General features: G+C 39.5%; 1 protein-coding gene across 1 annotated transcript in view; it reads right to left on the reverse strand.

The window, feature by feature from the left end:
* Positions 1–26,806, reverse strand: part of srrm4 (serine/arginine repetitive matrix 4) — a 68,708-nt gene that overhangs the window by 20,047 nt on the left and 21,855 nt on the right. Inside the window, exon 2 of the mRNA XM_069139218.1 lies at positions 4,947–5,081. Within this exon, the coding sequence (XP_068995319.1) occupies positions 4,947–5,081 (135 nt within the window). The remainder of the gene's footprint in view (positions 1–4,946; positions 5,082–26,806) is intronic.

The raw sequence follows: 26,806 nt of genomic DNA on the forward strand, positions 1-26,806 counted from the left end.
CCGTTTCCAGAAGGAACCCAGTGTCGGTGACTTGTGCTTTCATGTTATAATTAACATTTAGTTTCTCTGCTGAATTGGGGCGCTGTTGGCCAATTAGCAAGATAAGAATCCAAAGAACAAATGTCTTTCTCAACAGAGGAGTCTTTTCTCAGGCACTGCTTTGTAATTGAGACAAAGTATTTGGATATGGATCTAGCTCATTAGCCACATTTTAGTAAATGGAAATGAACAAACAATATTTTTCATGTATTGTCTTGTGGTGGCTGTTGGGGTATTTTCGATGCCTCCTCAGAGCCTTCACCGAGGCTGGATGTAGCGGCGGCATCTCCTCCTCCACCATCCCTCCGCTCTGCTGACCTTGTGGTTAAAAGTTTTGCTAATATTGTTAAACAGGAGACTGGTCGTGCCTATTTCATGTGGATCATTCTACAGCCTGGTCTGCTTGTCTTATTATTTAACATGGTGTGGTCTATAACATTATATTTATTATAATATATGATATGATAATATAATCTAATATAAACTTTTTTTTTAAAGTACAAAAACATATATATATATATATATATATATATATATATGCAACACTTATTTTTGCTCTCATTTTCTGAGTTAAAGGTCTAAGACTTCTTCTGTCTACACAAAATGTAAAATTTTCTTAAATATTCTTCACAAATTTATGAAAATCCGTATTAGTAAGCACATCACCTTTGCCAAGACAACCCATCCATCTGACAGCTGTAGCACATCAAGATGCTGATTAAACAGCAGGATTATTGCACAGGTGTTCCTTGGACTGCTTACAATAAAAGGCCACCCTAAAATGTGCAATTTTATCTTAATAAATGCACAGTATGTACAGATTTGCATTTTTTCTTTGGATGTGGAGCAGAAAAACAGTCAGTAACTGGTGTGACCAACCATTTACCTCATGCATTGCATGTGACACATCTCCTTCACATAGCTTTGATGAGGTTGTAGATTGCAGTCTGTGGAATGCTGCTCCGAACCTCTTTAATAGCTGTTGCGAAGTTGCAGGATATTGACATGAACTGGAACACACTATCGTATATGCTGGTGAATATGCAGCCCATGAAAGAACGGGGATGTTTTCGACTTCCAGGAATTCTTTACAGCTCTTTGCAACATGGGACAAGCATTATCACGCTGCAACATGAGGCGATGGCAGCAGATGAATGGCATTACAATGAGGCTCGGGATCTCATCACGGTATCTGTGTGCATTCAAATTCAAGAGAACAGTTCTCCGGAGTGCCAGATGCCATCGAGGGAGAACCGTTTCCCACATAAGTCAGTTGTGATGCAAGAGTTGCAGTCGGCTTAAGATCCACTTAGGGACGACGGCTAAATTCTTCTCAAATGTCTTGACAGTAGTGAAATGAACATTCATTTTACGGACAACAGTTCGGAGGTTCTCTCAAAAGTTGGAACGTCTGTGGCATTGTATTGTATGATTAAACTGTACATTTTAGAGAGGAATCAAGCTGTTTAATAAGCATCTTTATATGACACACCTTTCAGGTGGATGGATTATCTTGGCAAAGGCGAAGTGTTTATAAAATTGCGGCCATGACAATCAAGTTTGTGAATCCAGGGAACAGATTTGTGTCCTGAATATCTTGTGTGTTTAGATTTAGACAACAAAAGCTTTTTGGTTGAGGTTAAGAAGATAATTTTTTTTACTTAGTTGGTTGTCAACATTGTGTCTTTTGCTTCAGGTTACTTTGGACATTTAGGTATAAAACCAAATCCATGATCTTTCCCTAAAATTAACCATGTGCTGTGAGCCTGCACATAAACTTAATAAAACAAAATGTAATCTTTAATTGCCATGAGCATATATCATAGGTAAACAAGAATATGTTGTCAATTAATATTTAGCAGCTATGTTTCTATCAACATTTTGGCACTTTTCAGCTGCAGTATGTTCATGTCAAATGTTTTGTTGATAAAAGCATAATAACTTACATCGTATTTCTATAAAGCACAAAACTGTTCCATGTTAGTAAATCTAGCTTCCAGGAAACAGACTCAGACATTTTAATGTCCACTTCCTTGTCTTCATGGTTTTATACTATTAGTGGGTAAAGAAACTAACAATAATACTTCAGGTTCTTCATTGATTTTAATGCGACCGCTGCATTCGCACGACATAATACAACAGTGGAGCCAAATTAATGAGTTTCCCAAATACTGAAGCAGTGCAGTGTTACATCATCTGGCAATGCATTGCATTGACCAATGTCATACCAAGTACACATTTGTTGCACTATATTTTTGGGTTTATAAAGAAAATGGTGAACATGTTGGTGAGGCTGAGGTTTGTACCTTTAAACAAAGACACTGTCACAGTAGCTGAAGATAAAGCTTTTATAAATCCTTCTGAGATATAAGTCCTTTTATTTTGGTATATTCTTAAAGTGTTAGGTGTCAGGCTTAGTTTCAGTTCTATGACAACTGTGAAAACGTTATGCAGTAAAATCCTGTCTCATAGGATTATACACTGCTGTGCGGCGTTTTGGCATCTGATAACCCTTCAAATCCATGGATATGTTTGACAAACTGGACTTCCTTTCATCGTCTCACCAGCGCCTGCAGCTACACCGCCGCAGCACCGTGCATCGCATTATCAGTCTAAATCGCACCGAATCATATGGAGTAAACGTCAGGTTTCCAACAGCATGTTAGAGTGGGAGCTTCAAATCTGACCATCTCTGACATCTCTGCATCAAGACTATCTCTGCCACTTTCAGATGAGATGGATACACTGCAGGACTGCTATATTAGAAAGCATATGGTGATTACTTAAAATCATCTGGTAAATAGATACAACTATGGTATGGCCTTGACATCCTTTGTCTGGAATAAAACTGGTCTTACTGTGTCCACTGTGTGTCACGCCTCGTGTCAGTATCACGTTTTGCTTCCTAGACGTGAAAAGTGAGGTGCCTTAGGTTGAGCCACCAAAAACCATGGGGTTTGGTTTCAGAAAAAACGACATGGTTTAGGTTAGTCAAAGGTCATGGTTTAGGTTGAAATAAGTTACATAGTTAAATACGGTACATTATGTAAGTAACTTTCTTGTATTACAGAAATCCATGTTACCTTTTCACAGATTCAAACCCTGGTCTTCTGGGTGAAAGTCTTTGGTTTGCTCCCTCCAACAACTTGCATCCATGCTTGGACTTGATTACTTTTTCTAATTGAGTTTTTACGGAAGTTCAATAAGGAATATTTGTAACCTCGCATCATGGTTTAATTCCAACCCTGGTGAATTACTCCTGCTGTGCTATCTTCTGGGTCACTTCCACTTTACCATCCTTGTCATCACCATATTTTTCCCAATGATTTTCTGCCCGCGCTTTTAAGCCAATCAGTTTCTCATCCCTCTTCTTTAAATATTGTCAAAATTCTTTCATTCATTCAGACCTCCAAATGTGCAGCACTCCTCCTTTCCATCACCACCTAATACATCTCGTTTTCCTAAGAATCTCTATCAAAGTTCCTGTCAGTCGCCTCCGATCTTCCCTCTCCCCAACCGGTTGAGACAGATGACGACCGCTCACCTCTGAGCCTGATTCTGTCGGAGGTTTCTTCCTGTTAAAAATTACATTTTTCCTACCCACTTCATGAGGTTTTCTTCCTGTGTCATTTCCTCCCACCCTGCTAATGTGGGATTTTTTTTAGGTTCCTTTGTTAAGTGCGCTGAGATATCTTGTGTTGTTATTTTGCACTACCTGAACAACCTGGGTGGGGGGGGGGGGGGGGGTCCTGTTTCTGGTCCTATTACTACATCCATCGGGGATATCACTCTACGGGGCGACCTCAACATCGTCGGAGTCCAACCACCAAAATTTTGAAGTCAAACTGTCATTACTTCAATAAATTGTTTTCCTCTCCTCATGATCTCTCTTCATTGAACTTCACTTCACCATTTTTTTTTAACTTTTTTGCATGACCTTCATTACATGACCTCCTTAGACATAGCCCTATATGTGTGAATTTTTACTGACACTGTATCCTCTAGTGGACCGGCAGGTGTATTACATGCTCTGGCATGATCCTGGGCGGACTACGTACACTTTACTGAGTACTTAAATATCAAATGACTTTGTTTGATAACAAACACTATAAATCTTTCTCACCATGCTGTTTTCCTATCGGATGCATTTTGTTTCATGCACCAACCAGAAAAAAATGATGATCAGAAGTTTACATGCCTCCATGTTCTCTGTGCTCTCTGTTAAATTTAAAAACAAAGGGGAAGGGAAGAGCCACCGGGTATTGTTCATCCAAAGACAAGCAATTTGTGTTTTGGATCCTCTCTTACACTTCAGATGCAGGTTTTACATATCGCTGGATGTTTCCCTGCAAAACCTGCGTAACTGCAAAAAGGCTTTGAAGGTGTCAGATTAATTAAGAAGTTTCCTCAGAATTTATTTTGAAAATAAAACTCTGCTTGCATTAATTTTTCTCACTTCAGAATAAGAAGCCTAAAAACTATTTTCTGAAGGAGGTTTTTGATGAAAGAGTTGATCTGAATGACAGTGTGGAATTCCTCACAACATCTTTGTATTTCTCCACTGAGCCTGACCTGATAACACTGTTTACATTCCCAGCACCAGAATATAGAGATTAGCTTGGTTTCTCACTGAGAGTAAGGCCCTGGAGGAGTTTTGGTGTGCTGTTAAAAGGCTTTATCATCAGCACTGTGATCTACAAAAGCACCTCGGAAAACAAAAACAAAACTTCAACCATTCATCATCAGAAACATTTCCTTTTAATCAACTATCCCACATCTTTAAAGGATATTGATTTCTCCACTTTTTCATCTCTTTACAAGCACTTGTTCTTTGAGCTCAGAAAACCTTCTTATTGATTTTGAAGCGTTGCTGCGTGGCATTTGTGAAAGCAGAAAGACTAACTCACCTCCTGGCCCTGCGATGGCTGTGGTGTTTACGCCTGCGTCCTTTGATGCAGCCATTTCTGTCGGTGGTGTCCACCCTCGTGTCCACTGCTTTCTTGTCATCAGTCTTAAGCGGCTGGCAGGTTGTAGTTTCGGAGCTGTGAGGTGGAAGAAAACAAAGGAAAAGAAGAAAGATTTAGTATTGCTCTTGAGGCTTCGGTTAGAACTTCCCAGAGTGATTTTTGTAGTTGTCCACACAGTTAACGCTTCCATCATGCAATAGTGAGCGGGGGATTTAACATGCTTGGTTAGCCTTATCCCCTGTGGTCTACTGGCTACGTATTTTATTCCCCTCCATTTCTTCCTGCCAGCCATTCTCTATGAAAATTGGAGGTCAGCCATTTCCATTCAAATCAATGTGTCAATGGAAATGTAGTTATTTACATGCTTCAGTTGCCCTGACATTTCGGAAGATGGTGTTTTCTATCACGAGCCGGGCAGATGCAGACAAAGTCATTAGAATAGTTCTTCTTGAATTTTTTTTTTCCTATCTCTGACACACACCGTATATTCAGGAGATGAAAGCAAAATCAAGAAACACCAGAAGTCACATGCTCAGCCTCATGTTTATACATTTGTTCTGTGGTTTTAAAAATTAGGCAAATTATTCTGGTATTCAAATAAAGCTGCTATAAGTCAGGTGTTTCCTTATTCAACCACCTGAGCCCCCAGCCAATCTTCATCCTATGTCAAATGCAGCTACAGAATGAACGACGAAATAAACGGAATGATTTCATGTGAGGACACGGTTCTCGCCCTGTTTATTATTCTCTGTTTTAGTCATGGGAGATTTGAGCGTAATTACACATTCTCCTTTTCATCGAGTGGCTCCTGTCTGATTGTAATGAGAAGATAATCAGAGCCAGAGATTAGGCCGTCAACATCGCCTCCTCCTCTTCCCCCAGCAACCAGAAGGCAGGAGCCGTCGCTTTCTATCTTCCTCACCTTCCTTTCCTCAGCTTCTCAGCACAAGAAGGAGTTCAGCTGACAGGGAACTAATAATGTAAAACGGCAGACTGGATGCTCCAACATGACCAAGTGTGTGAAAGGTGATAGGGGAAATAAAGACAGCCACCAGAAAATGATTAGTCTGATGAAGGAGGCTGATGGGAAAGGAACCTTTAAATAACCTGGTGATTTGGCTAATTATCTGCTGGTGTGGATGGACAACCCGGGAAACGTCTGCTTACACTCTCGTGTTATTAAAAATGTTGGACAGACTGAAAAATGAGCTTTAATCAAACTGATATTAGATCATATACTTTAAATTTCTTTGAAACAATTGAACAGCTATACAAAAGAAAATATATCATTAAGAATCTTGATAGATTAATTATTTAATCTTAAACTAAAAATATCAAACATTATTTTTTTCAGACTTCTTAAAATCTGATGATGTGCTGTTTTTGTCTGTTATATGCCGTTGTGTATTTTGACATGAAATTATGTTAGAATTTATATCATTTAAAGCTGCGGAACTTAATGGATGCTATTTTTTCAACTGCTGTTTTCCAAGTTAACAAAACAAATTTAAAATCTCCAAAAAGTAAAACGGTTGGTTGAACAAAACAGCCACTTACGAGGAAACAAATATGTTGGGAATTTACAAATTTTGTTATTGATTTTATATACCAAAAAAAAGAACAAATAGTAAGTATTTACTTATGTAGCAAAGTGAAACATCTTTGGCGAAGTAGCTGCAGTAACTATTTCATCAACTATAAAGCCAATAAAAAGCATACACAAAGTAAAAACGGGACATCTTGGTAGGGCAGGCAGAAATAGAAACATGCTGTGTCATTCAATCACAAATGATCACAACTCATCTTTGATATCTGAATCCAAATACACAACATGTCCACTGTGGTTTACCTCCATAACATTCTTTGGCTGCTGGGAACCAAAATGAGTGTCAGACACAATCAAGTGAAAGAAGAAGGATGAAATATGCCCAAGTGTTAGCTGACATACACTTGACCAGCAAGTTATGACATGAATGTATGACTCAATCTAATTTGAAACAGCTACCCTCTCAAAAAACAAATATATATAATATTTATACTGCATAGTACTGCACAACACTACAGCCTCTGTCAGCCCTCTAATTCTTTCCACCGCCTCTGCTTTCTCATGAACAAAATTACCATTTAGATTTAATACATATTAATGTGTTTGTTTTTATGTACACGTATCCTGCTCAGATATATGAAACAAAACAAAAATCCAACAGGTAATTTGAGCAGGTGTTTTGTGCAATCTGACAAAACAATCAACCTTTCCAGATTTGATTTGATTTGATTCAACGTCATTCACTCTGTAGGTGTCCAGGCCACTCAGGCCGAGAACACTTCAAACTGGTATTTCCTCTCAATCTGTGCCGGTCGGATGTATCATAAAAATCACAGTCAATTCGCAGATATAAAGCAGACTTTTTAGCTCTTCATAAAAAAACAACATTATACAGTCTGAATCTACATTTTCCTGGTTGCCATGGAACCTTCCTTCTCTAATGGTAATTTATCTAACTTTGATTGCATGCAGAGATCTTTGGCTAATGAACATGTTCAGCTTGACTAAATATAATGAAGTTCCAGCCGGTGGTAATACAAGCGGCATGCTTTCTGTGAAGATTTGAACAAAATACACAATTTACACGAGACAGAAGAAGAAAAGGCAGAAACATTTGCACTGTTGAACGCTCCGCTTTGTGTCCCTGAGTAAAACCGGAGTGGAAAGTGTCTCAAAGCTCTCTTCTTTCACTGGCCCCCTTTCTGCTTCTTTGTAATTTGCTGTTACTGTAAGAGCAGCGGTTGATGACTTCTAAATGAAATCGATTTTGCCATCACAAACGTATGTTTCTTTGATCCGGCCCTGCAATTTATGGCGTAAAAATGTTCTAAGCTATGAGCGCCTGGATTTATTGCAGCCTGTTTGTATCTGTCAAACAACACCTCTTGCTTCTTCACTCACACACATACACGTATGTCCACTCGCCGTCTCTAAGACACGGGCTTTCATAATTCATAACCAGGCAGCAGTTAAAGAAAAAAAAAACTGGTAACAAGCTTTAAATTAATGCAAATACTGTGTGGATTAAAGGGACAGTTCAAATCTTTTGAAGTGAGGTTTAACGAAGTGCTCAGCTGCAGTCCATGTATTACTACCTGCAGCCATACCGGTATAAGGCTAAGCAATGCACTGCTATGGACCGGGTCAACAGCAAAATGTGTTTTACCCATCTCAAACATAGCACTTCTCCATTTCTTTAGTTTGGGACACTGCCTGCTTGGCGTGTGTGTTAGTTACCTGACACACGCTGCGCAGCTGCAGCTTGATTGCGTGCGTGTTTTCACACCGGCTGCGTGTCAGCTGCAGTGCTGCGGCTGCAGGTCCTACCGTTGAATCACCGTTTCTCTTTGATAATGGTCATCAGTATTGAACTTTTGAGGTCTGACAAGTGCTAAATTGTATCCCAAAAGCAAGCACGTGATTCTCATACTGACAGTGAGGAGGAGGAGGAGAGGGCGGGAATGACACCCTTCATCTGGTGAAGTATCACCAGGATATAATTAGCGCCTCCGCTGGGTTTTTGCCATGATTATACAGTGCACGTGATCACACATCGTTTCTGGCACGGCACATGTGAAAAATACGCATCAGGTCTATTTTCTAAATGATATGAGGCTTTAATCCCATTAATACCCCCCTCCCCTTCCCCTTTCAGGACTTGATGCCTTTCTTGCTCTAGTCTGGGTTTTGTGTTTGCTGTTTTACTTTGTAGTCACTCACCCCCTCTGTATTGGTTACTTCCCTTCTGTGAAATTGTCTGGCCCTCCCTAATTAGTTTCATCTCTCCCTCATTGTCCTTCTCTCCCCGGTGTATTTACTCTTTGTGCTTACCTTCCCTCTTTATCAGTTCTTTTCAGTTGGCTGTTTGTTCCTGTGCGTGATCATATCAAGTAAGTTCTGTGTCCCTGTCACTTCTTCTTTGCCTTAGTGTCTTAGTTCTGGATTTTGCCTTTTTAGTTCCTTTTTGGATCCAGTCCCAGCTGACTCACTGAGTTTTGGATTGCCTGTTTGTGTTTCATTTCGTATTTGGGATTTGTATGGAGACATCCAGCTCCTGCCTGTAGTGATTAAAGCCTTTGTTACACAAAACCTCCTGTTACCTTGTCGTGCATTTGTGTCCCCTGCCTTTGAAAAACAACTTTCACGACCTCAGAATTTTCTAAAAGCTTAGAGTTCAACAGTTGTGACATATTTGCTGACATTTAGAGACATGACGGAGGCTATGGAGGGTCATTTTCATTGGATGTTAAGTTTATGTATCATTAATTTAGCCATCTAGAGGCTTTCTTTATAATCTCATCTTCTCTGTTTGTCATTATGCCTTCACATTTCCTGCATCACATTACCTGCTTGCTAAATTGTTAGCCTCTGTGGTTTCTGGATGCTGTCCATGTTGCCGTTGTCTAGCAACAGCGTTCTCATGATTTAACCACTTTAACTCCAAGCATACTTTGCACACCACTTACCATGTCATAACCATGAGCTAATGAGTTCTGTTTAAAGGCAGCAACTAATCCTTTGAAATGTTTACAGCATTTATTTACCATAAAACAGATCAAATGGAGACTTCAGCAGAGATCAGGTCCGTTATGTTCCTTTCTGAAATATAGGATTGGAATGCCACTGATTGAAACCATTATCTGCACAGACACTACAGATACAGATAGTATCCCACTTCTTAACTTTTTGACATTTTCATATTTTGATATTGCACATGTAGGCTTGAGCACTGCTCCCTTGGTGATGATAATTCTGTTGCAGGAGGGTGGGAGCAGTAACCATGCAGTGACTACCTCCTTTTCCAGTCTTTGTCACAGGGGGAGCGTCTATCTCCTCTCAACATGGGGCTCCACGGTTCCATCATACACCACTGATGCTGATACTGACACTGACAGATGGTGCACAAAAACATGCTGCAAACAGGACGACAGAGCTTTCTTAAAGGCGGTGATGATGTGATTTCCACTTCTGCGCGCTTCCAAATCTAGATGGAGAAATGTGTGCGTGCGCTAATGCTGGTTTTAATAAAATGTGTTTTTACACTACTAATTTGATTAATACATTTTGACAGTTATAGGGAGGAGGTTGGTGTTGATGCCTGGAGTGCGTGAGATGTGAGTTGTATGCTACCACCTTTTTCTTTTTTAGTTGTCAACAAATTTCATGAAAATACTCAAATCACAAATGATGTGATCCTACAATTTAAAAAAAATAAATAATTGAAGGCTCATATAGCTCATTGGTCTGTGCTCCATTGTTGCCAAAAAATATCAACACGTCACACAGTCACAAGTCTGCACAATGAACATGAGCTCAGTGGTTTATTTTGAGTCAGTACCAAAGTTCACTGAAGAAAAACAATAAAAGCGTTGAAGCTACAGCTGAGACAAACTAAAACTTGTTGGTTTTCATTTTTATATGCAATTTGTTGACAAAAACTAAAATATAGCATGTCCAAAACATGTCACAAAAATATCATGGTTAATTCTTAAAATTTATGGCACATTTATTTTAATAATAGCTTCATTTCAATAACTGGCAATGCTCTTACCTAAATGTGTCAGTTTTGCAACCCATACATGTGAATACTCTTTGGAGAATTAATTAAAAATGTTAAACAAACATGAAGAAATTTTGTCCAGTTGAACATTTTGCATTGATTTGAACATCATCACTTTTAAAAAAAAAGCACAATCAATGCAGCAATATATTTTCTTCATATAATATGTTACTGCAAATCTGTTTAGAGCAGAAACAATCAGTCAGTCAATTACTTAACTAATCAACAACTACTGTGGTAATTGATTAATCGTCAAAATCATTTTATCAAGCTGAAACATAATCATTCTTTCATTAAGCAGTTTTCATAATTTTCTTGCTCATTTAATGATTAATGAAATATCTTTGAATTTTGGTCTTTTGGTTGAACAAAACAAGCAATTTGAAGGTGTCACGCTTTTTTCAGCCTTTTCACATTTTGTTGACTATCGATGATTTGTAGGAAATAAGTGCCAGATTAATGAATAGCAAAAATAACTATTAGTTGCAGCATATGCGAGTGTAATTTATAGGAGACAGAGTGAGTTGATACATGTGTGCAGGACTGGGATAATTTGTCTGACCTTTTTGTCTGACCTCTTTTTCTTTTCTTTTTAACCATCTGCTTGTTTGTTGAGCGTCCAGCTCTGTGCTGAGCTAGAACATCATGGACTGCCAGAGTCACAGGAGGATCATCATAGTTTGTGTACAGTTTCATTGTCCACACCCCATTTACGATGTAAAATTGAGATAAACTGCTACAGTACCTGCCAGGGGCTGCTCAGTAATCTGCCAGCTGCTTTGCACAACACCGGCTTGCTGTCGGAGGGCTCAAACTCACAACATCAACTGATACCATACAGGTGTGCAGGAAGCACACAGGCAGCCATGAAACTAACCAGCAAAAACACTGTTACACAGCTCTGCATTCCAAAATATATATTAACAAAAAAAGACACACTGGCGATGAATGCATATTGCATTGTCAGCCGCCCCTATTCAGCAAGATGTTTTCCTATTTTCATCTGCACCACGCTATTTCAAATCAAGTGCTTACTTGAAGAGTGTGAAGAAAACTGCCTGACAGTTTGCTTCAGCGAGCCTTCTGGCAGATGCAGAGTGTGCAAAGCTCAATGAGTCTAAAGCTTCTATGGGGACACAACGAAACACAGAGCACTTCCTTCTAACCCTCCTGTGTATAGATACCCCACTGTGACAGAAAGAGATCTTACAAGAGAGAGCTGAAAGACACTCGAGGGGCATTTGTGCATTTTCAAATCTGTGACCCTATCTATTCTTTAAAGTACAAATAAAGAAAGGCACTCCCTTCTCAGCTGTGATATGCACGCTCAGTAAACCAGAGCACCTTCACAAACCCTGCTTCTAAGGTCGTTTAGTTCATTTAATCTTTAATTATACATGTTTGCAAGTGTTGCTTACAAGCAGCGGCACCAGCAGGACTATATTTCATAGTGTGCAGTAGAACCACCCGCCCACCGGTCGGGTCCGGTGGGGTTGAGCGAACATGTGCCATGGCTTTATGATCACCAGTGCAGCCAGAGCCGAAGCAGTCAGGAGCTTATGTGTGGTTTCAAGGTGGGTCTTTTACCATTAAGACCAATTTAGTTCTATATTATCTGTTAAACATTGCTTCATACTGGACTGACCACTTATTATTTGTATGTGAATTGTGTAAACCACTTTCTGTTACTTAAACCTATTTCATTTAGTTACTTTATTGTCAAACGTTAAGAGGGAAAAAGGTATGCTGGGAAATGTGAGGGGAGGAGCCCGTGAAAAGTGTATCTATCAGGGCCAGTCACAATTATTTTCCTCTGCAGCACAGACATCTGCTCAGCGAGTGAGTAGCAAAGAAAGAGAGTTTGACACAACACACAATTACAACAATACCATTAAACTCTGATTTGTTTATTTTCATCATAACTTTAGCAAGTGGATGCGGCCAAAAAAAACAAGACAGGGTCTGCTGGATGTTAAAATAAAAAAACAAACAAACAAAAAAAATCATAAAAAATATGTCCACTTAATTGTCCATGTGCCTTTAATTCTAATTTGTGAAAATGTATTATTCATGCTAAGGTGGTATGGTAACCCCTGACTATCTAAATGGATTTTTCCAGTCTTAGAAGAATAGTTCTGCTGTTTGGTAAATAAGCTCATTCGCTTTTCCAAATAGTTAAATGATAAAATTGTTTTCACTCTTTCGTTACTTTACTGTGAATATTAAGCTGCTGCCGGTCGCCTGTCAGCCTAGCTTAGTGCCATGACTTCGAGAATTGTCGTCATCACTTTGAATTTTAAATTAGAAAAAAAGAGAACTGAATGCAAACAGAATAAAGTCTTTATATATATATATCTTTGTATTACTGAAATAAGGGATTTGTTCATTGTAAAGACTTTCATTAGTTTTGATTATATGAGCAACATTATGTCTTTGTGTAATGTTCTTTGTGGTGTTTTAAAAGGTGTGTTTAAACCAACATGCCAAAAACAAACTGATGGTGGTATGAAACCTTGATATACTGACAGATTCTTATTGTGAGAAATCCATAGTAGTCGACCCTACTTGTCATTTTGGTTGCCATGGCATCCTCACGGGTGCTCCGTCCTGCTGAGTGAGTGAGTCCAGAAGACTCGCAGTTAATGGAGCAAGTGAAAAACAAACTGGGCAAACAATTTAGGGGATGGACCTGGAAGGATCAATAGAGCTAAGGCTAAAGCAACAACAGGAAAACAACATGTGGCACTAGATGGATGATAGGTCATTTTGTGAAGTTACAAGCTAACAAAAAAATGACTATTAATTCGTTTTATCTTGATTTATTATAGGTGAAGAGTCATGTTGAAAATAAATGTAACATTTAGGCTTCTTTCTTGACAGTAATCACTGAATTTTTGACTTGATGTGCAAACCTCTTAAACTTTACTTCGACATTCAGTATATTGGATTTCCTCAGTGTCCTCTCTCTGTACAGTGGAGTGGCACTCTGTCTAACAACCTAAGCATCATGATTATTCAAAGTGGAGGGTCGACAAATTGTGAAAATTACCACCAAATGAGCTCTAAGTTACTAGCTTGTAAACATGTCAAGCCTACTGCAGCAGATAATGGAGAAGGGAAAGCTTGCAAGGCCCTCATCCTCTCAAGAATCAGTACAAGTGCAGAAGGGGGATGCTTTTATTTTGTTTTCATCTCATTTCCGCAGATGATTTAAGAGTTCTCCCGGCCACTCGTGAGGTTCATGGAGGCTAATAAACTTTTCATTATCCCTGTCAGAGTGACCAGGAACAATTGATTATCATTATTACAGGAGTCATGATAGTTGAGATAATTACTTGGGAAAAAAATTTGATATACTACCACAATTATAATCCCAACAGGGTGGTCCCAAGTCACTTTGCTTTAATTTATACTGCGAGTGTTTGTCCAAGTTTCAGACTGGAGTCAAGACCAACTTTATCACCACCCAAAGGACACCAGCGAGCAATTAAACACACACAAAGTGAATGAAACACATTGCTCACTCGGCCTCGGGGCACTCAGAACCTGATTAAACTTTTCAGAGCAATGTGGAAGTGGATCCTTTTAGTTCAAGTGTTATTGATTAAATGTTAAGAGATTTTGAGGCAGTCATTCAGCAGAAGAAACACACAAACACCGCTTGCAATTAAGCAGTCTCAATCAATTAGGCACATGAGCAAAAGCTCCAACCACTCGATCATTAGAACAGCCTTCAGAACTTCAGGAAAATGTCAATAGGTTTGTGTACTAAAGGCTTCCGAATCATGAAATGACATTTGGAAATTTGGGAGGTACTCATTTAAATTAGCTTCTGGATGAGCCGGGGTGTTTAATAAGATATTAGACTCTAAGACAGTTATGTTGCCAGGAAATGAATCCAGTTTTCATAGCTGCTTTTGTGAAGACATTATGAGGGTTGTCATGTCCCCTGGAACATGTCTGTCCGTATTAAACTGTTGTTTCATTTCTTAGGGCTTAAGAAAATCACTTCGTGTATTCTCGTCCCAAGGGAAGCAATTTTTCTCCCAAACGTGCGCAGATGGGTAATAGATTTTTGGTGACATTCCTCCTGCCAGAATAAATTGCAGCGATGGATGCAAATCCTTTTGGGCGGTTGAGATCATTCCCAAATTGGCCGCCTCTTCTTGCTTACAATGCATGATGGGAAGGTAGAATGATAGAAGTGAACATCAAAGATTTAATGGCTGTTCAGTCCCAACTAGGAGGTATCAGTGGCTCCGGGCAATTTTCCGTCTTTGCCAGTTTTCTCCGAAATCGAACATCCAACTTGAGCGCAGAGCTTTGACAATACATTAGGCTCCAATTATGTAACGATGAGATGTTTTCTTTTTAATTTCAAGGTTCATGATTTATCTATAAATGAATTATTTTAACACCGAAGAGCTGCGTGCGGTGTGCGAAGGAACAGTGTTAATGATGATCAACTGTACATTCATTCATTCAAGCGCTATATTTAAATACAGTTTTGAGGTGCTTTACTTGAGTATTTCCAATTTATACTTCTATTTTACAACATTCAAAAAGGGAACTCGTGCTCATTATAATTATGCTTTGTTAAATAATATAAAAAGACAGAAGCAGTGGCAGTCCGACAACACTACCTGTGTGCACAACCTCGTTTGTTATCTTCTTCTCTACCTTACTAATTATGCCACGAGCCCTCAGATTTATGTTGCTCACATGTTGATGCATTACTATGAACATACTACATATTGCATTATTTACAGGTAGTATATACTAACATGTCAGTAAAGAGTGCTTTTAGTCTTGATACTTTGGTACTATTACTAGTTTTAAGTAGCTACATAAAGTTTTTTATTCATTGTGATAGAGTAATTTTCCAGTGTGGTGTTGATACTTCCACTTACAACTCTCAATAAAGTAAAAGATTTTTGCTAAAAACAAAGTGGCTTGTTTGGTTGTATACACTCCGCGTAGTTGATAACGTGGCTTTGTGATTAAATTAGAAGAACAGGCGTGTATTACTCCAATCAGAATGTCACCATCACCATATCCTCGCCTCCCTATCAGCCAATCAGCAACAGCGAGCCCTTTACCTTTCCAGCGGGTGAGTATGGTGCAGGCCGGAGTGACTTTGAAGACAAGTGAGGTTGGTTTATTCAATTATTGTGTCCTGATGATAAAATGGGAGCAACATAATGGCTTGATTAATTTCCTTATCACGGTGAGCACAAAGAGTAATTACAACCAAATCCACCGCTTGGTGAACCGCACATCAATCAAATTAAAGCAGACTCCACTCGGTAGCAATCACTTTCAAACAGAACAAATGAGTCGATTGGCTCAGACCGCCACCTCCGGCCAGGGAAGTGTTTTCCTCCCAACTGTAACTCCAAGCAAAGGTTACTCAGGTTGATTAGAAAGCTCTGAATATGTCAGAAATCTTAATAGAAATTGTGAATTCTCGCTTATAACACCAGCATGATTGAGGCTGTGTTGGACTTGAGTGAATTCACACACCCAAAGCGATCATTCTATCTCACAACAAGCTCGACCACGGGCCGCTTCAAACCAGCAGGAAACCTGTGGGAGTGTGAAGCTGTAATTAAGTGTCATCATACAGAATATTAACCACTCCACCATCTCCAGTCACATCCAGGACCACTTTCCACTGTTGTAACCTGCAAACTCACAGCTAAATGCCACTAGACTGCTAGATACTGCTCCTTCAAGAGATTCTTAAAAGACTTACAATATAAAAACAAGCTTAATGGCTGAGATCAGGTGAAGTTGTCTGGATCGCTACAGAACGAAACCTCTGACCTCTGACCTCTGCACTCTGTCCTAACACGGCTGCTCTTTAGGAGCAAAACCTGGTTTCCTCCATCCACCAGTGTGGATTTAGTTACAAGCCTCATTGATTTGAAATAAATGTGTAAGATCAAGTCAAATTGGGCTCAAATACAATTTTTAATCAACTGTATGTCTTAGATGATAAATACTCTACCTCACAACAAATTAATGCAGCAAATATAGCTGATAAATAATAACCACATTCTCTCTATTTAGTTTTCTAGTAGATTACCGAATTCAAAAGGGAAAAGAGTAAAATATATAACTGGTGTTTTTGTTTAATTGGTATTTGTACGAAAGATAAATTGATCGGTTTGATTTTGATATTCGTGTATGCCTGCTTTTGGGTAATTAACCTTCACATTTTGATATTTTACAACCTTAAAAATGTCTACTGGTTATTAATGTTGAGTTCTTCTGCGAGTTTAAAGGTACTCATAAGTGATACTACACGTAGTTTGAGAGTCTTTACTCTTTAACAAAGTAGACACACTCACTCAATACACATCAGAAGCACATTACAGTAGTTTTACTCTATTGGGTGCAGGTAAACCAATCTAGGACGCTGTTCAAGATGTCTTAACCTACTTGATTCCTATTTAGCCACAACTATTTCATTTGAAGAAAAAGTTTTCAGAGGCTTAAAACTTGGCATATAAAAAGTAAGCAAGAACATATTGCTTTTGAAAATTCTACAACACGAACATTACAGAAATTCCTCCATACAAGCACTGTCAAAACAGACAGTGGATAAGAATGATCTTAAAATACCGCACATTAAGTCAAGAACCGGCTATTGTAATACAAAATAATATTTTTTAAAAAAGCTATTAGCCTTAGTTTAAGGAGGTAATAATTTATAGTTTATTAAAAAACATTACTCGAAAAAACACTGGAGCATCAGTGAAATGAAACCCCTCTATCCTCAGCTTTAGTACTAAAGATCTCCTCATTAAAAGTAAAATATCTGTTCCTCTCCAGAGTTATGTAAATGGTAACTGTAATATCAACTGGAAGATGAAAATAAATGTAATATTTTAGCCAGTGAATTATAGCCTAAAGGCTTCACTTGACGGGTAAACCTGCTGGATTGCATTGGCAGCTCTCTCTATTTGCCTTCTCTCTGTAGAGCTAAAATCAAATCAAACCACAGTGTTAGTGCTCAAATTCACAAGAGCTGTTAGCGCTTTGGTTCATTACAGGAGCGACTTCAGGCTGAGCAGAGGGGAGAACGTGTAGGAGGAAATGTTGAGGTGCGTTAACGGCTGAATAACATCATACGACATGCTGAGTGTGATCGGAGTAGAAAATGTATCATCGGATTGTGACATGTGAAACGTGGCTGCAGCACTTTCCCTGCGAAGGGGAGGCTGCTGCTTGAAGCTGTGAAGATGATGGCATCACTCCCTGTAGCCGCTGTTTTACATTTCATTCCTGTTACGAGTCACTTTGGCCCATCAGGCGAGGCATATTCCACTGTGGGGCGTGCAGACGAAGCCAGTAAATTCCAAAAGAAAGGGGTTTTAACGTGGGAATAGAGACTGCTCAACAGCAAACAGCAACATGCCCAACAAAGCTCCCCTGACAACTGATTTGCCTGCAACCTCATATGAATGTTAACACCCTACTGCTGTTGTCACCATCATCAACAACATCCCTGTCCTCATCGTCATTCCGCCGTGGTCAAAACCAACCATGCTATTTCAGAAGCCGAATCGTCACACGGTTCCCTTGGCACAGATTGTTAACATCTAAACTGGTGGGGCTTCTCCTCTTTCATGCATCATAAATCTTACGTGTGCATCAATTACTTGCTTCCAAATTGAGTTAGAAGTGATTAGAGGGTTCTTTTGTGTAAAGGCGCAGGGAGGGAAGTGGGCATAGTTGGGTTTAATTAGCAGCCTGTGAGCCACACTTCCTCATTGCACTTCTTTCCTGTGTGAAGGAGATTACTGAAGAGGCTTCTGCAGATGCTAATGTATGTGGAGTGCAGCCAGCAATAATCATTGTGCACCCTGTGTTTAATTAGCACAACTATGACACCAGAGATGAAGAACGCAGCACGAGGAAGCTGCCGAGGAACAAGGCTCTGGATGACTGGCAGGAGGCGCTCCGGCAGAGTTTGACCAAAGAAGAAGACAAAGAGTCACGTCTTTCAGAAAAAGTTAGGGGGAAATTGTCTCTGCAAATCTAATTTCACCACTCCAACACCCAGCTGACAGATGTGCTCTGGGGTGGATCCCTTTTAAATGTGAATTTGGGTCTGTGAGCAAGAACTGTGTTTTCTATGAGAAACTAAACAGAGAAGTTTTGCAGCACACCTCTCCCAATTAATTGAGAGAACAGAAATGAAATAGAACTGCCATCTGGCTGAGACTTAATCAGCCAATTAAACAAATATTATTTACCAGCAACAACAAAGAAAACTGTAAATAACTTTTTCAATGACACTGAAGCTAATTTAAAATCTGCTTTGACAGACCAGCAGCCATAGCTACATGTGTTCCTGAGCTGCCATTCCCCACTTCAGCCTCCAATTATCCGCCATCACAATTCCTTGTAGCTGCCCAGTGAGAATAATTCATTGCATTAACTTAATGGTTTCTCCACACACCTGTCTGGATGCACGGACCTCAACGGGCAAACAGATTGGGACCCTGCACTTCGGTATTTCAATCTCCTCCCTCTGTCCTAATGAGCTGCCGGAGTTCCACCCTAATTTGTGTCAGTAAACATATCAGGTTTGCAGCCGGCCACAGCAGGCAGCATGAAGCTCAACGGGCCCATCGGTACCTCGGTGTGGAAGAGAGAGTGAGGAGACTCCTGACAAGATCTAGATGCATGCTGGTAATTAGACAACAGGTTCAGAGTGGATAAAACATGTTCCTCGACTTTCTTCGACGTCTTCCTCAGCTGTGAATCCCTTTCTTATGCAAAACAGCTGTGTGAATTATTCATGAAGCCTTATGCTTATGACCGCCTTTCACAAGATATGTTCCCTCATTAGATAATCAATGTCAATAGAAGAGAAAGTGGACCAGGATGTTTCCTTCTTTTCTCCTCCCTGTGGATTGATGTCCCCTCATACTGTAGAAGCAGTCTAATATAGGGAGGAGTGAGGCTTAAGAATGAAGGAACAGCTAGTTTCTGGAGTGTTTTCACTCTTTCTTGTGTCACGTTCTTTGCTCTGATATAATTACAAATTGTCATGTTTATAATATATTACATCCCCGCCAGAAAACATCAAACAAAGAGGTGGAAGATTGTATCCTTCTGAGACCCAGAGGAAAAAATTGTTTGCAATTTAGAATGTTTTTAGATCATTTAAGTATTGAGGTTGAAAGAAACAATTCTAAAATACTATTTTTACTTTTTTTTTTCTTCAGGTCTGTTGATGACAGATCGTAATGGTATTTTATTATTTTTCATGTGTATTTCTGTTCAAATTTATTTTAATTTAATGTTAATTTGATGTTCGATGAAGGAGACACGTCTGAACACTAAAATGTAATTTAAAAAAAAACATCTCATAATGGACCCTTGTCTTCGCCACCCAGTACATCCGGATCCCTGCTCAGTCTCTCTCAAAAGCTGATGTGTCCTCCTCTGGACTTCCACCTTCTTGCTCTACTGTCTGGCCCTCCTCCACCTAATTTCCTGACAGCTCGAAGTCTCTTTCCACAATTCTGAGTAAAATCTTCTCTGCCTCCCTCAGCCCTTTGCTTCCTGAAGTATGGAAATAGATTAAGAATGACCGTCAGCAAGTCCTACTGTCCAATACGAAGGACACTGAATAAAAGTTACATTTTGAAAAGGTTGAAATTACTTTGCACTTCTGAAATCTTACTAAATTGAAGTTAAGACAAAAACATTATTATCAGCAACAGAAACATAATATCTGCTGAAATTGAGCTGCTTGCCAGATACAAAGAAGTGTGCTATATATAAAAAAAAAATGTTATAAAAATAGTACCATCACCAGAAAGGCTTCAAAACATAAAGCTTGAATTACCTGACGTTTGTCTTTTTCTCCTTCCCTTTTCTCATTCTAGTTTTCACACGATGCACTCTGTCTTCTCTTGCTGGTTTTGGCATGGATACACGAGCAGGTGAGCTATCCCCATGATCTGTCCTCATGTTCTCATTACTGCTCCGTCTTTGCCACCTACCAGGTGTGCCGCACAGGCAGATGGAGGCACAGCATCCAACAGATCCAGCAGATCCACCACCTTTATTTTTGATGCTATAAATGTGCCTCGGTGGATGGCATCACATGAAATCTCCAGCCAACTAACTCCCCGCTCTCTTCATATGCTTGTATCAGACCTCCAGGCTTGTTCGACTTTGTTTCCGTGTTGCTTTAACCTTCTGTCTCTGTCTATTTGAGTCTCGTCCAAGAAGCCGAGTCTCACTTTCCTGAGTAAACTTCCAGAGTCTCGTAACACCCGCTGTCTGCGGTGTATCACAGTCAGGACCTCCTCCCACATCCACCGCTACACCCTGGAGGCCACGGATGTCATATCCGCAGTGTAATATCTCTCTCCCCATCTCTCTCTGCTTTTCTTTTGTCTCTCACAGTGTCTCTATGTAGTTTATCTCCATTCATATTTATCTCCAATGCCATTAAAGAACAAATGTTAGACATTGGCTGTAGCACTACCCTCACAGTGCTCTTTCGTATCGCCTCACCTTCAAACACCTCGCCATGTCTCACGACTCACACAGGGACGATCCTCAATTCCCTGGCTGACAGTGGTCTGTGAAACACATATACCACCCAGTCTACATGACTGTGCATGTATGCATATGTACACAGATGTCTGTAAAGGTGTTGGTTACAAGTGGTACCTTTCAATTTAGGCTTGCAAGGAGACATTAGCTATGCAACCTCACATTCACATCTAAAATAATCATCTGAAAAATGGAGCAGGGCATGTAGGATGTGACTGCAACAGAGAGCAATCAAGACACCCACTGACTTTCCCTTCCTCCACCCTCCTCTTCCCTATGATGCTAATCAGTGTGGGAGCTGCTGGCTGTCAGTAGACTTGATCTGATTTTGAGACAGAAATCCTTTTAGCTTGTAAAAGATAAGCACAGCAGCATTCACAATACACTATAATCGGAGGAGGCACCCTCATCTAGTAAGCACCATTATTATTATGTAAGCATTTCATCCCAGCAATCAACCTGTGTAGCACACCCATCAGTCCAATACAAGATACCCTTCAAATGTGGCATTAAAAACAGCGTTGGTATGATCATGGGTCGGGTTACATGTGACATGTTTGTTGTTTGGTTAGGTTTAGGCCCTAAATCTACTTGTTATGGTTAGGAAAAGGTCATTGTTTGGATTGGATTAGTATTTTTTTTATAAACTTCATCTGCCTAGGTGCAGCGCAAGCCCAGTGTGGCGCCGTGGTTAAGTAGGAGGAATATATAATTAGAAGGTGTGTCACAACTGACTTTAATCATGACCAGTCAAATCAGCTCCTCTCATTCCCTTTAAACCGCTGTGGCGCAGTGTATTGTCAGTTTCTAATGGCTGAAGAAGAAGCAGGCACAAAAAAGGGCCCTTTTTTCATCACTTGAGTTACTTAAAGTATGTTATGTAGGTAACTTACTTATATTACGTAAAGAAATGTTGACTTTTGCTTTCTCACAGACTAAATCCCAGTCTGTCAACCAGGCATGTGTTTGTTCTGTCCAGCCACCCCTGATCTCGTCCCTACATGGACTTCATCTCTCTGTACATTATGACATGACCCTTCTTCAAGCCTGGTCATACATGTGCTTTTCATGCCTGAGCGAGCCAGAACATGACACTGACACGGTGTCTTCTAATGGATTGACGGGTGTATTACACGCTTTGGAGAGATACGGGGCATCAACAGTGTATGACCTCTGGTGACCTTAAAATAAGTACTTCTTGTTTTCTTTTTAGCTTGTTTACAAGTCAGAAAATGTAATTATTGTCAGTGCATGTGTTTCTGAGTTGTCTACTTTAAATTGTTTAAGTATTTGTTAGCCAGAGAGGATATGATAAAGTTTATCTCGACAACTCATGTAGTCCTTTAATCTCAATATCACTATATTGAATTTAATATATTTGTTTTGTATATATATATATATTCTGTAGGTTAAGGTGGAAAACCTTGCATGAAATATTGTTTAAGGTAAAGCTGAAACAAGTCGGACAAACATATATCGAATATATATATATATATATAAATCTTTTCAGCTTCTTAAATTGTGAAGTTTTCTTGTTCTGCTTCCTGAGGCAGTAAGGTCACTGTCTTTGTGTTTGGACTGTTGCCTGGGCTAAATAAGACATTAGTTGACACCCCCTGAGCTCTTGGAGATAGTGATGGATGCATTTGACTATTTTCTGACAATTTATGAACCAAGCAGTTCATTGATTCATAGAGAGATGCATTGTGCATTAATGAAAGTAATCATTATTTGCAGCTCTATCAGCTTTCACAATCACCCCACATCGTTAAATAAAATAACAGGCTTTGGTTTTTTTCCTTCTGCTTAAAGCTGTACCGGCAGAGACACATGCCAGATGGAAACTTTATTACCTGTCTGTCCTCTCAATTAATTGGGAGATTTGTGTTTCAGCCCAACACCATGATTTAGGTTTGTGAGACTGGGTTTGCATAACAAACATATTTATTGCAGGTTTCCATGACATCTGAAAACCCTTTTCTACATGGGATGCATTTCAATACTACAGACCACAGATCAGTCAAAGAGAAAGGTGCTCACTGCACAGCAAACTGACCAAATGTGGAGCCTTTAGCAGGGAGAAAATTCATATGAAACATGCCCCATTAAAAGCTTTTACTTTAACCTCTCACACCTCTTAGTTCTCTTGCACTGAATGCAGACTGTAGGTAAATACTGTCACTACATTTGAAATGCCGGACACATTTTTACACCCAATATTTTATGTCAGCAAAGTAACAGTGTTTCTTTTTAAGTGGAATATTTTGGCATCTTCTCCGCCCATGCCAACATATCACTCCACTTTTAAACCAGCCTACATATAAAAGAATAACTGCTTTCTTTGAATCAATTTCTGTTGAATTTTTTAATGAAGACAAAAATCTACAAATCACCATAAGATAAATCAAATTCTGTGACAAATGCCAGTTTGAATCTGTTCCAGCGCGGCTGTAAACACATCCTCCCTGGAGGGTTCCTAACCTGCTCCTGATGATGGTTGGAGGTGACCTCAGCCCATGTTGGTACACATAATTATCATTTCCCTACGGAAGAACTGGTGATCAATGAGAGCGTGACCTTACCCTCCGCACGCACTTTCTTCAAAGTCGGATAATAAATTGGTTCATCTCTCCTCCCCTACCGTCCCTGTTATTTAGAGGGCTATCTGAAAGAGTCCATTACCTTTTTATGGAAAGAAGGTTCATTCAATTTGCCGACGACCCAATAAGAAGTTCTGTATGGATGCATCGCGAGGGGGCTCAAGGGCAAGTGAATTATTCCATTATCTTTAATGCGTGGGAAGCAAACGCTGTCAAGGTCCTCAGGGGATTTATTTAGCCATGTAACCTCTGTTCCTCAGGAAGAAACAATGAGACTAAATAAAAACTGACAAACAGACTTCCATGTGAGTATTTTAATTGATTATAAGTATGTCTTCCTGTTTACTATGCTTACTTGTATCTTCTTTTAATGTGGGATTAACCTTGTCCAAAGGTGCTCCAAATCAGATTTTTACAAAATTATAATTTTTTTCTGTCTTTCAGCCTATTTATTGTACTGAAAACAGACAGAAATTAATAAAATAATAAATAAACAACATACCAAATGTCACTTGTCATTTTTATGTAGATACCTTTAAGTGCTGTAAACTGCATGGATGCTCTGTCCTGATATTCTTTTGGTTTCCATGTTGGAGGCTAATGTGACAAACTGAAAACTGTAATGACATTTAATTATAAAGTATCACAGTCACATGGCCTGAAATCCTTGGCTTAATTAAAGAGTATTCTTATATTTGACTTAAAGCCTTTTAAAGGATAATCCCCCTAAATGTCAAAGGTTTTGTTTAAAAGGATTCATCACGCAGCAGCATCAGGCTGCACTGCACTATACTGATGTGGATGTAATACATGCCATAACGGTAAAGCAACAGGCACATATGGTCTTGTATTTTTTGTAGTCCATAGAATCCAAGTGAATGTAGTTTGTAGGGTTCACAGCTATCTGACCATGACAAATGATGAACTAACTTCACCGACTGTGGGGAGGTTTTATGAATGAAATAGTACTCAATATAAACAAATAAAACACATAGTTGAGCACTATCATGCAGTTAAAACAATGTTTTTTGGAAAAAATATTTTTATGATAGTGTGTTTCACAATATCTCCTATGATTAGTTAGGAAATGGTGCTGCCACCTAGGTCTTGGTATCATACCTGCAAACACTCCCATTTTTTTCTTGGGTTTTTCCCGTATTGTAAGGCCATCTCCTGGTGCCCTCTTTGTTTTGTAGTTTCTCCCAGGTAATTAACTTAATTATGAAGAATTTGTTTGTATGTTTTCCTGACGTAACTCAAGTTGCCAGGTTGTCAATAAAACACAATATAAACATATGATCCATACACTACATACAATTTTAACCTAAATTCCACTGCGACCAAACATTTGTGATGCACATTGGTGCATCCGACCTCTGCAGCTCATCCAGAATGCCGCAGCTCGACTGGTCTTTAACCTCCTAAATTCACTCACACTACTCCGCTCCTCTTCCTCCTCCTCTTCCTCCTTCTCTGCTCCCTTCACTGGTTACCAGTAGCTGCCTGCATCCGTTTCAAGACATTGGTACTTGCGTACTGCGCTGCGAACAGATTGGGTCCAGTCTACATCCAGGACATGGTCCAACCTTACATCCCAGCCCGCTCCCTCCGCTCTGCATCTGCCAATCGGCTTGTTGCTCCTCACTGAGCTAAACTCTCTACAAAATCACGACTGTTTGCTGTCCTGGCTCCTAAATGGTGGAATGGTGGATGTCCCCACTGACATCAGGACAGCAGAAAGTCTGTACATCTTCCACTGCAAACTAAAAACACACCTCTTCAGACTTTACCTTGAACAGTAGAACTTTAGTAGCGCTTAAAATGACACTTACTTTTAGCACTTTGTAGTTTGGCTTTCTTGAAGAAATTGTATTTTCTTGATTCTTGTTGTTCTGGGTTTTGTACCCTCATGGTTGAAATGCACTTATTGTAAGTTGCTTTGGATAAAAGCGTCAGCTAAATGAAATGTAATGTAATGATGCTGACTAACAAACGAGTTGTGCAAAAGACATTCTGTCTCTTCTAACGTTCTCTTTGCATGATTATTATACATGTAAATACAGCTGGAATCACAGCACAGTCAGTTTATTTAAACTATGTGTTTGGTGATTTTGTCAAACAAAACTGCAGTTGTAAAAGCAGTGCAGAGCAGCAGCTTGGAAATGGCATGAAATTAACTGTTGGTTTGAATGTAGTTTTAATGGGCCACATTTAGTACACCAGAAAAAAATGTGTCAATGAGAATAGCTTTTTGGGGAATTCAGCTGTATTAAAAACTGAATATGTGAACAGGAGGAGAGAAGCAATCAGCTGTAAAGGGCGGACTCCATCTGACACAAGGCAGAATGCAAATACTGTATGACATGATGATGTCACAAATATAGTGACTAACTGGCGTATGTCACTAGGCAGCAATATCGAGCTGCTAAAAAAAACCTCCCCTATTTTGAGACCTAAATTTGGCACGTATGCTTGGTGTATTGTGTCTTGTGATTGGTTCAGTTGGTAGATTTTGGCTAACCCTTCACTAGATGGACTGTTTGGACCAGCAATTTCAAAATTTACTTGGCAGGTGATTGGATGAACCTATTACAGTTTCTTGTGAGCCAACTTTGAACTAACAGATGACCATTGTTGTTGTTGGACAAACAGTTGCTTCTTGGGGTCGTTATACCTAAAACCACTTGCAGCTGCCAGCTGGTCTTCATAGGATGCTGATTGGTCCAAACTACTGCTGGTTTGGACAAATAACCTGAAGATAGACAAGATGGATTCTTGTTTTAGTAATCTCAAATCCAGCTGACTCACAAGGTAAGACTTCCACCGAAACAATAGCTATTATTGGCCAGGAAAGTGAATTCCTGGCGTCTTATCTTTGCTACTCCTGCCCAAGAATTAGTCTTGTACTTTATCATTCTCTTCCCAAAATATCTAACTGTTGCTTTAGTTGGCAAGAACATTGCGTTCAAATGGGATCGTATCTACCGTGTACACGAGAAGAGTCCAT

Source organism: Embiotoca jacksoni, unplaced genomic scaffold (genome assembly GCF_022577435.1).
Source record: "Embiotoca jacksoni isolate LCO1_2020_lvr unplaced genomic scaffold, fEmbJac1.0.p SCAF_8, whole genome shotgun sequence".
Classification (NCBI taxonomy): Eukaryota; Metazoa; Chordata; class Actinopteri; family Embiotocidae; genus Embiotoca; species Embiotoca jacksoni.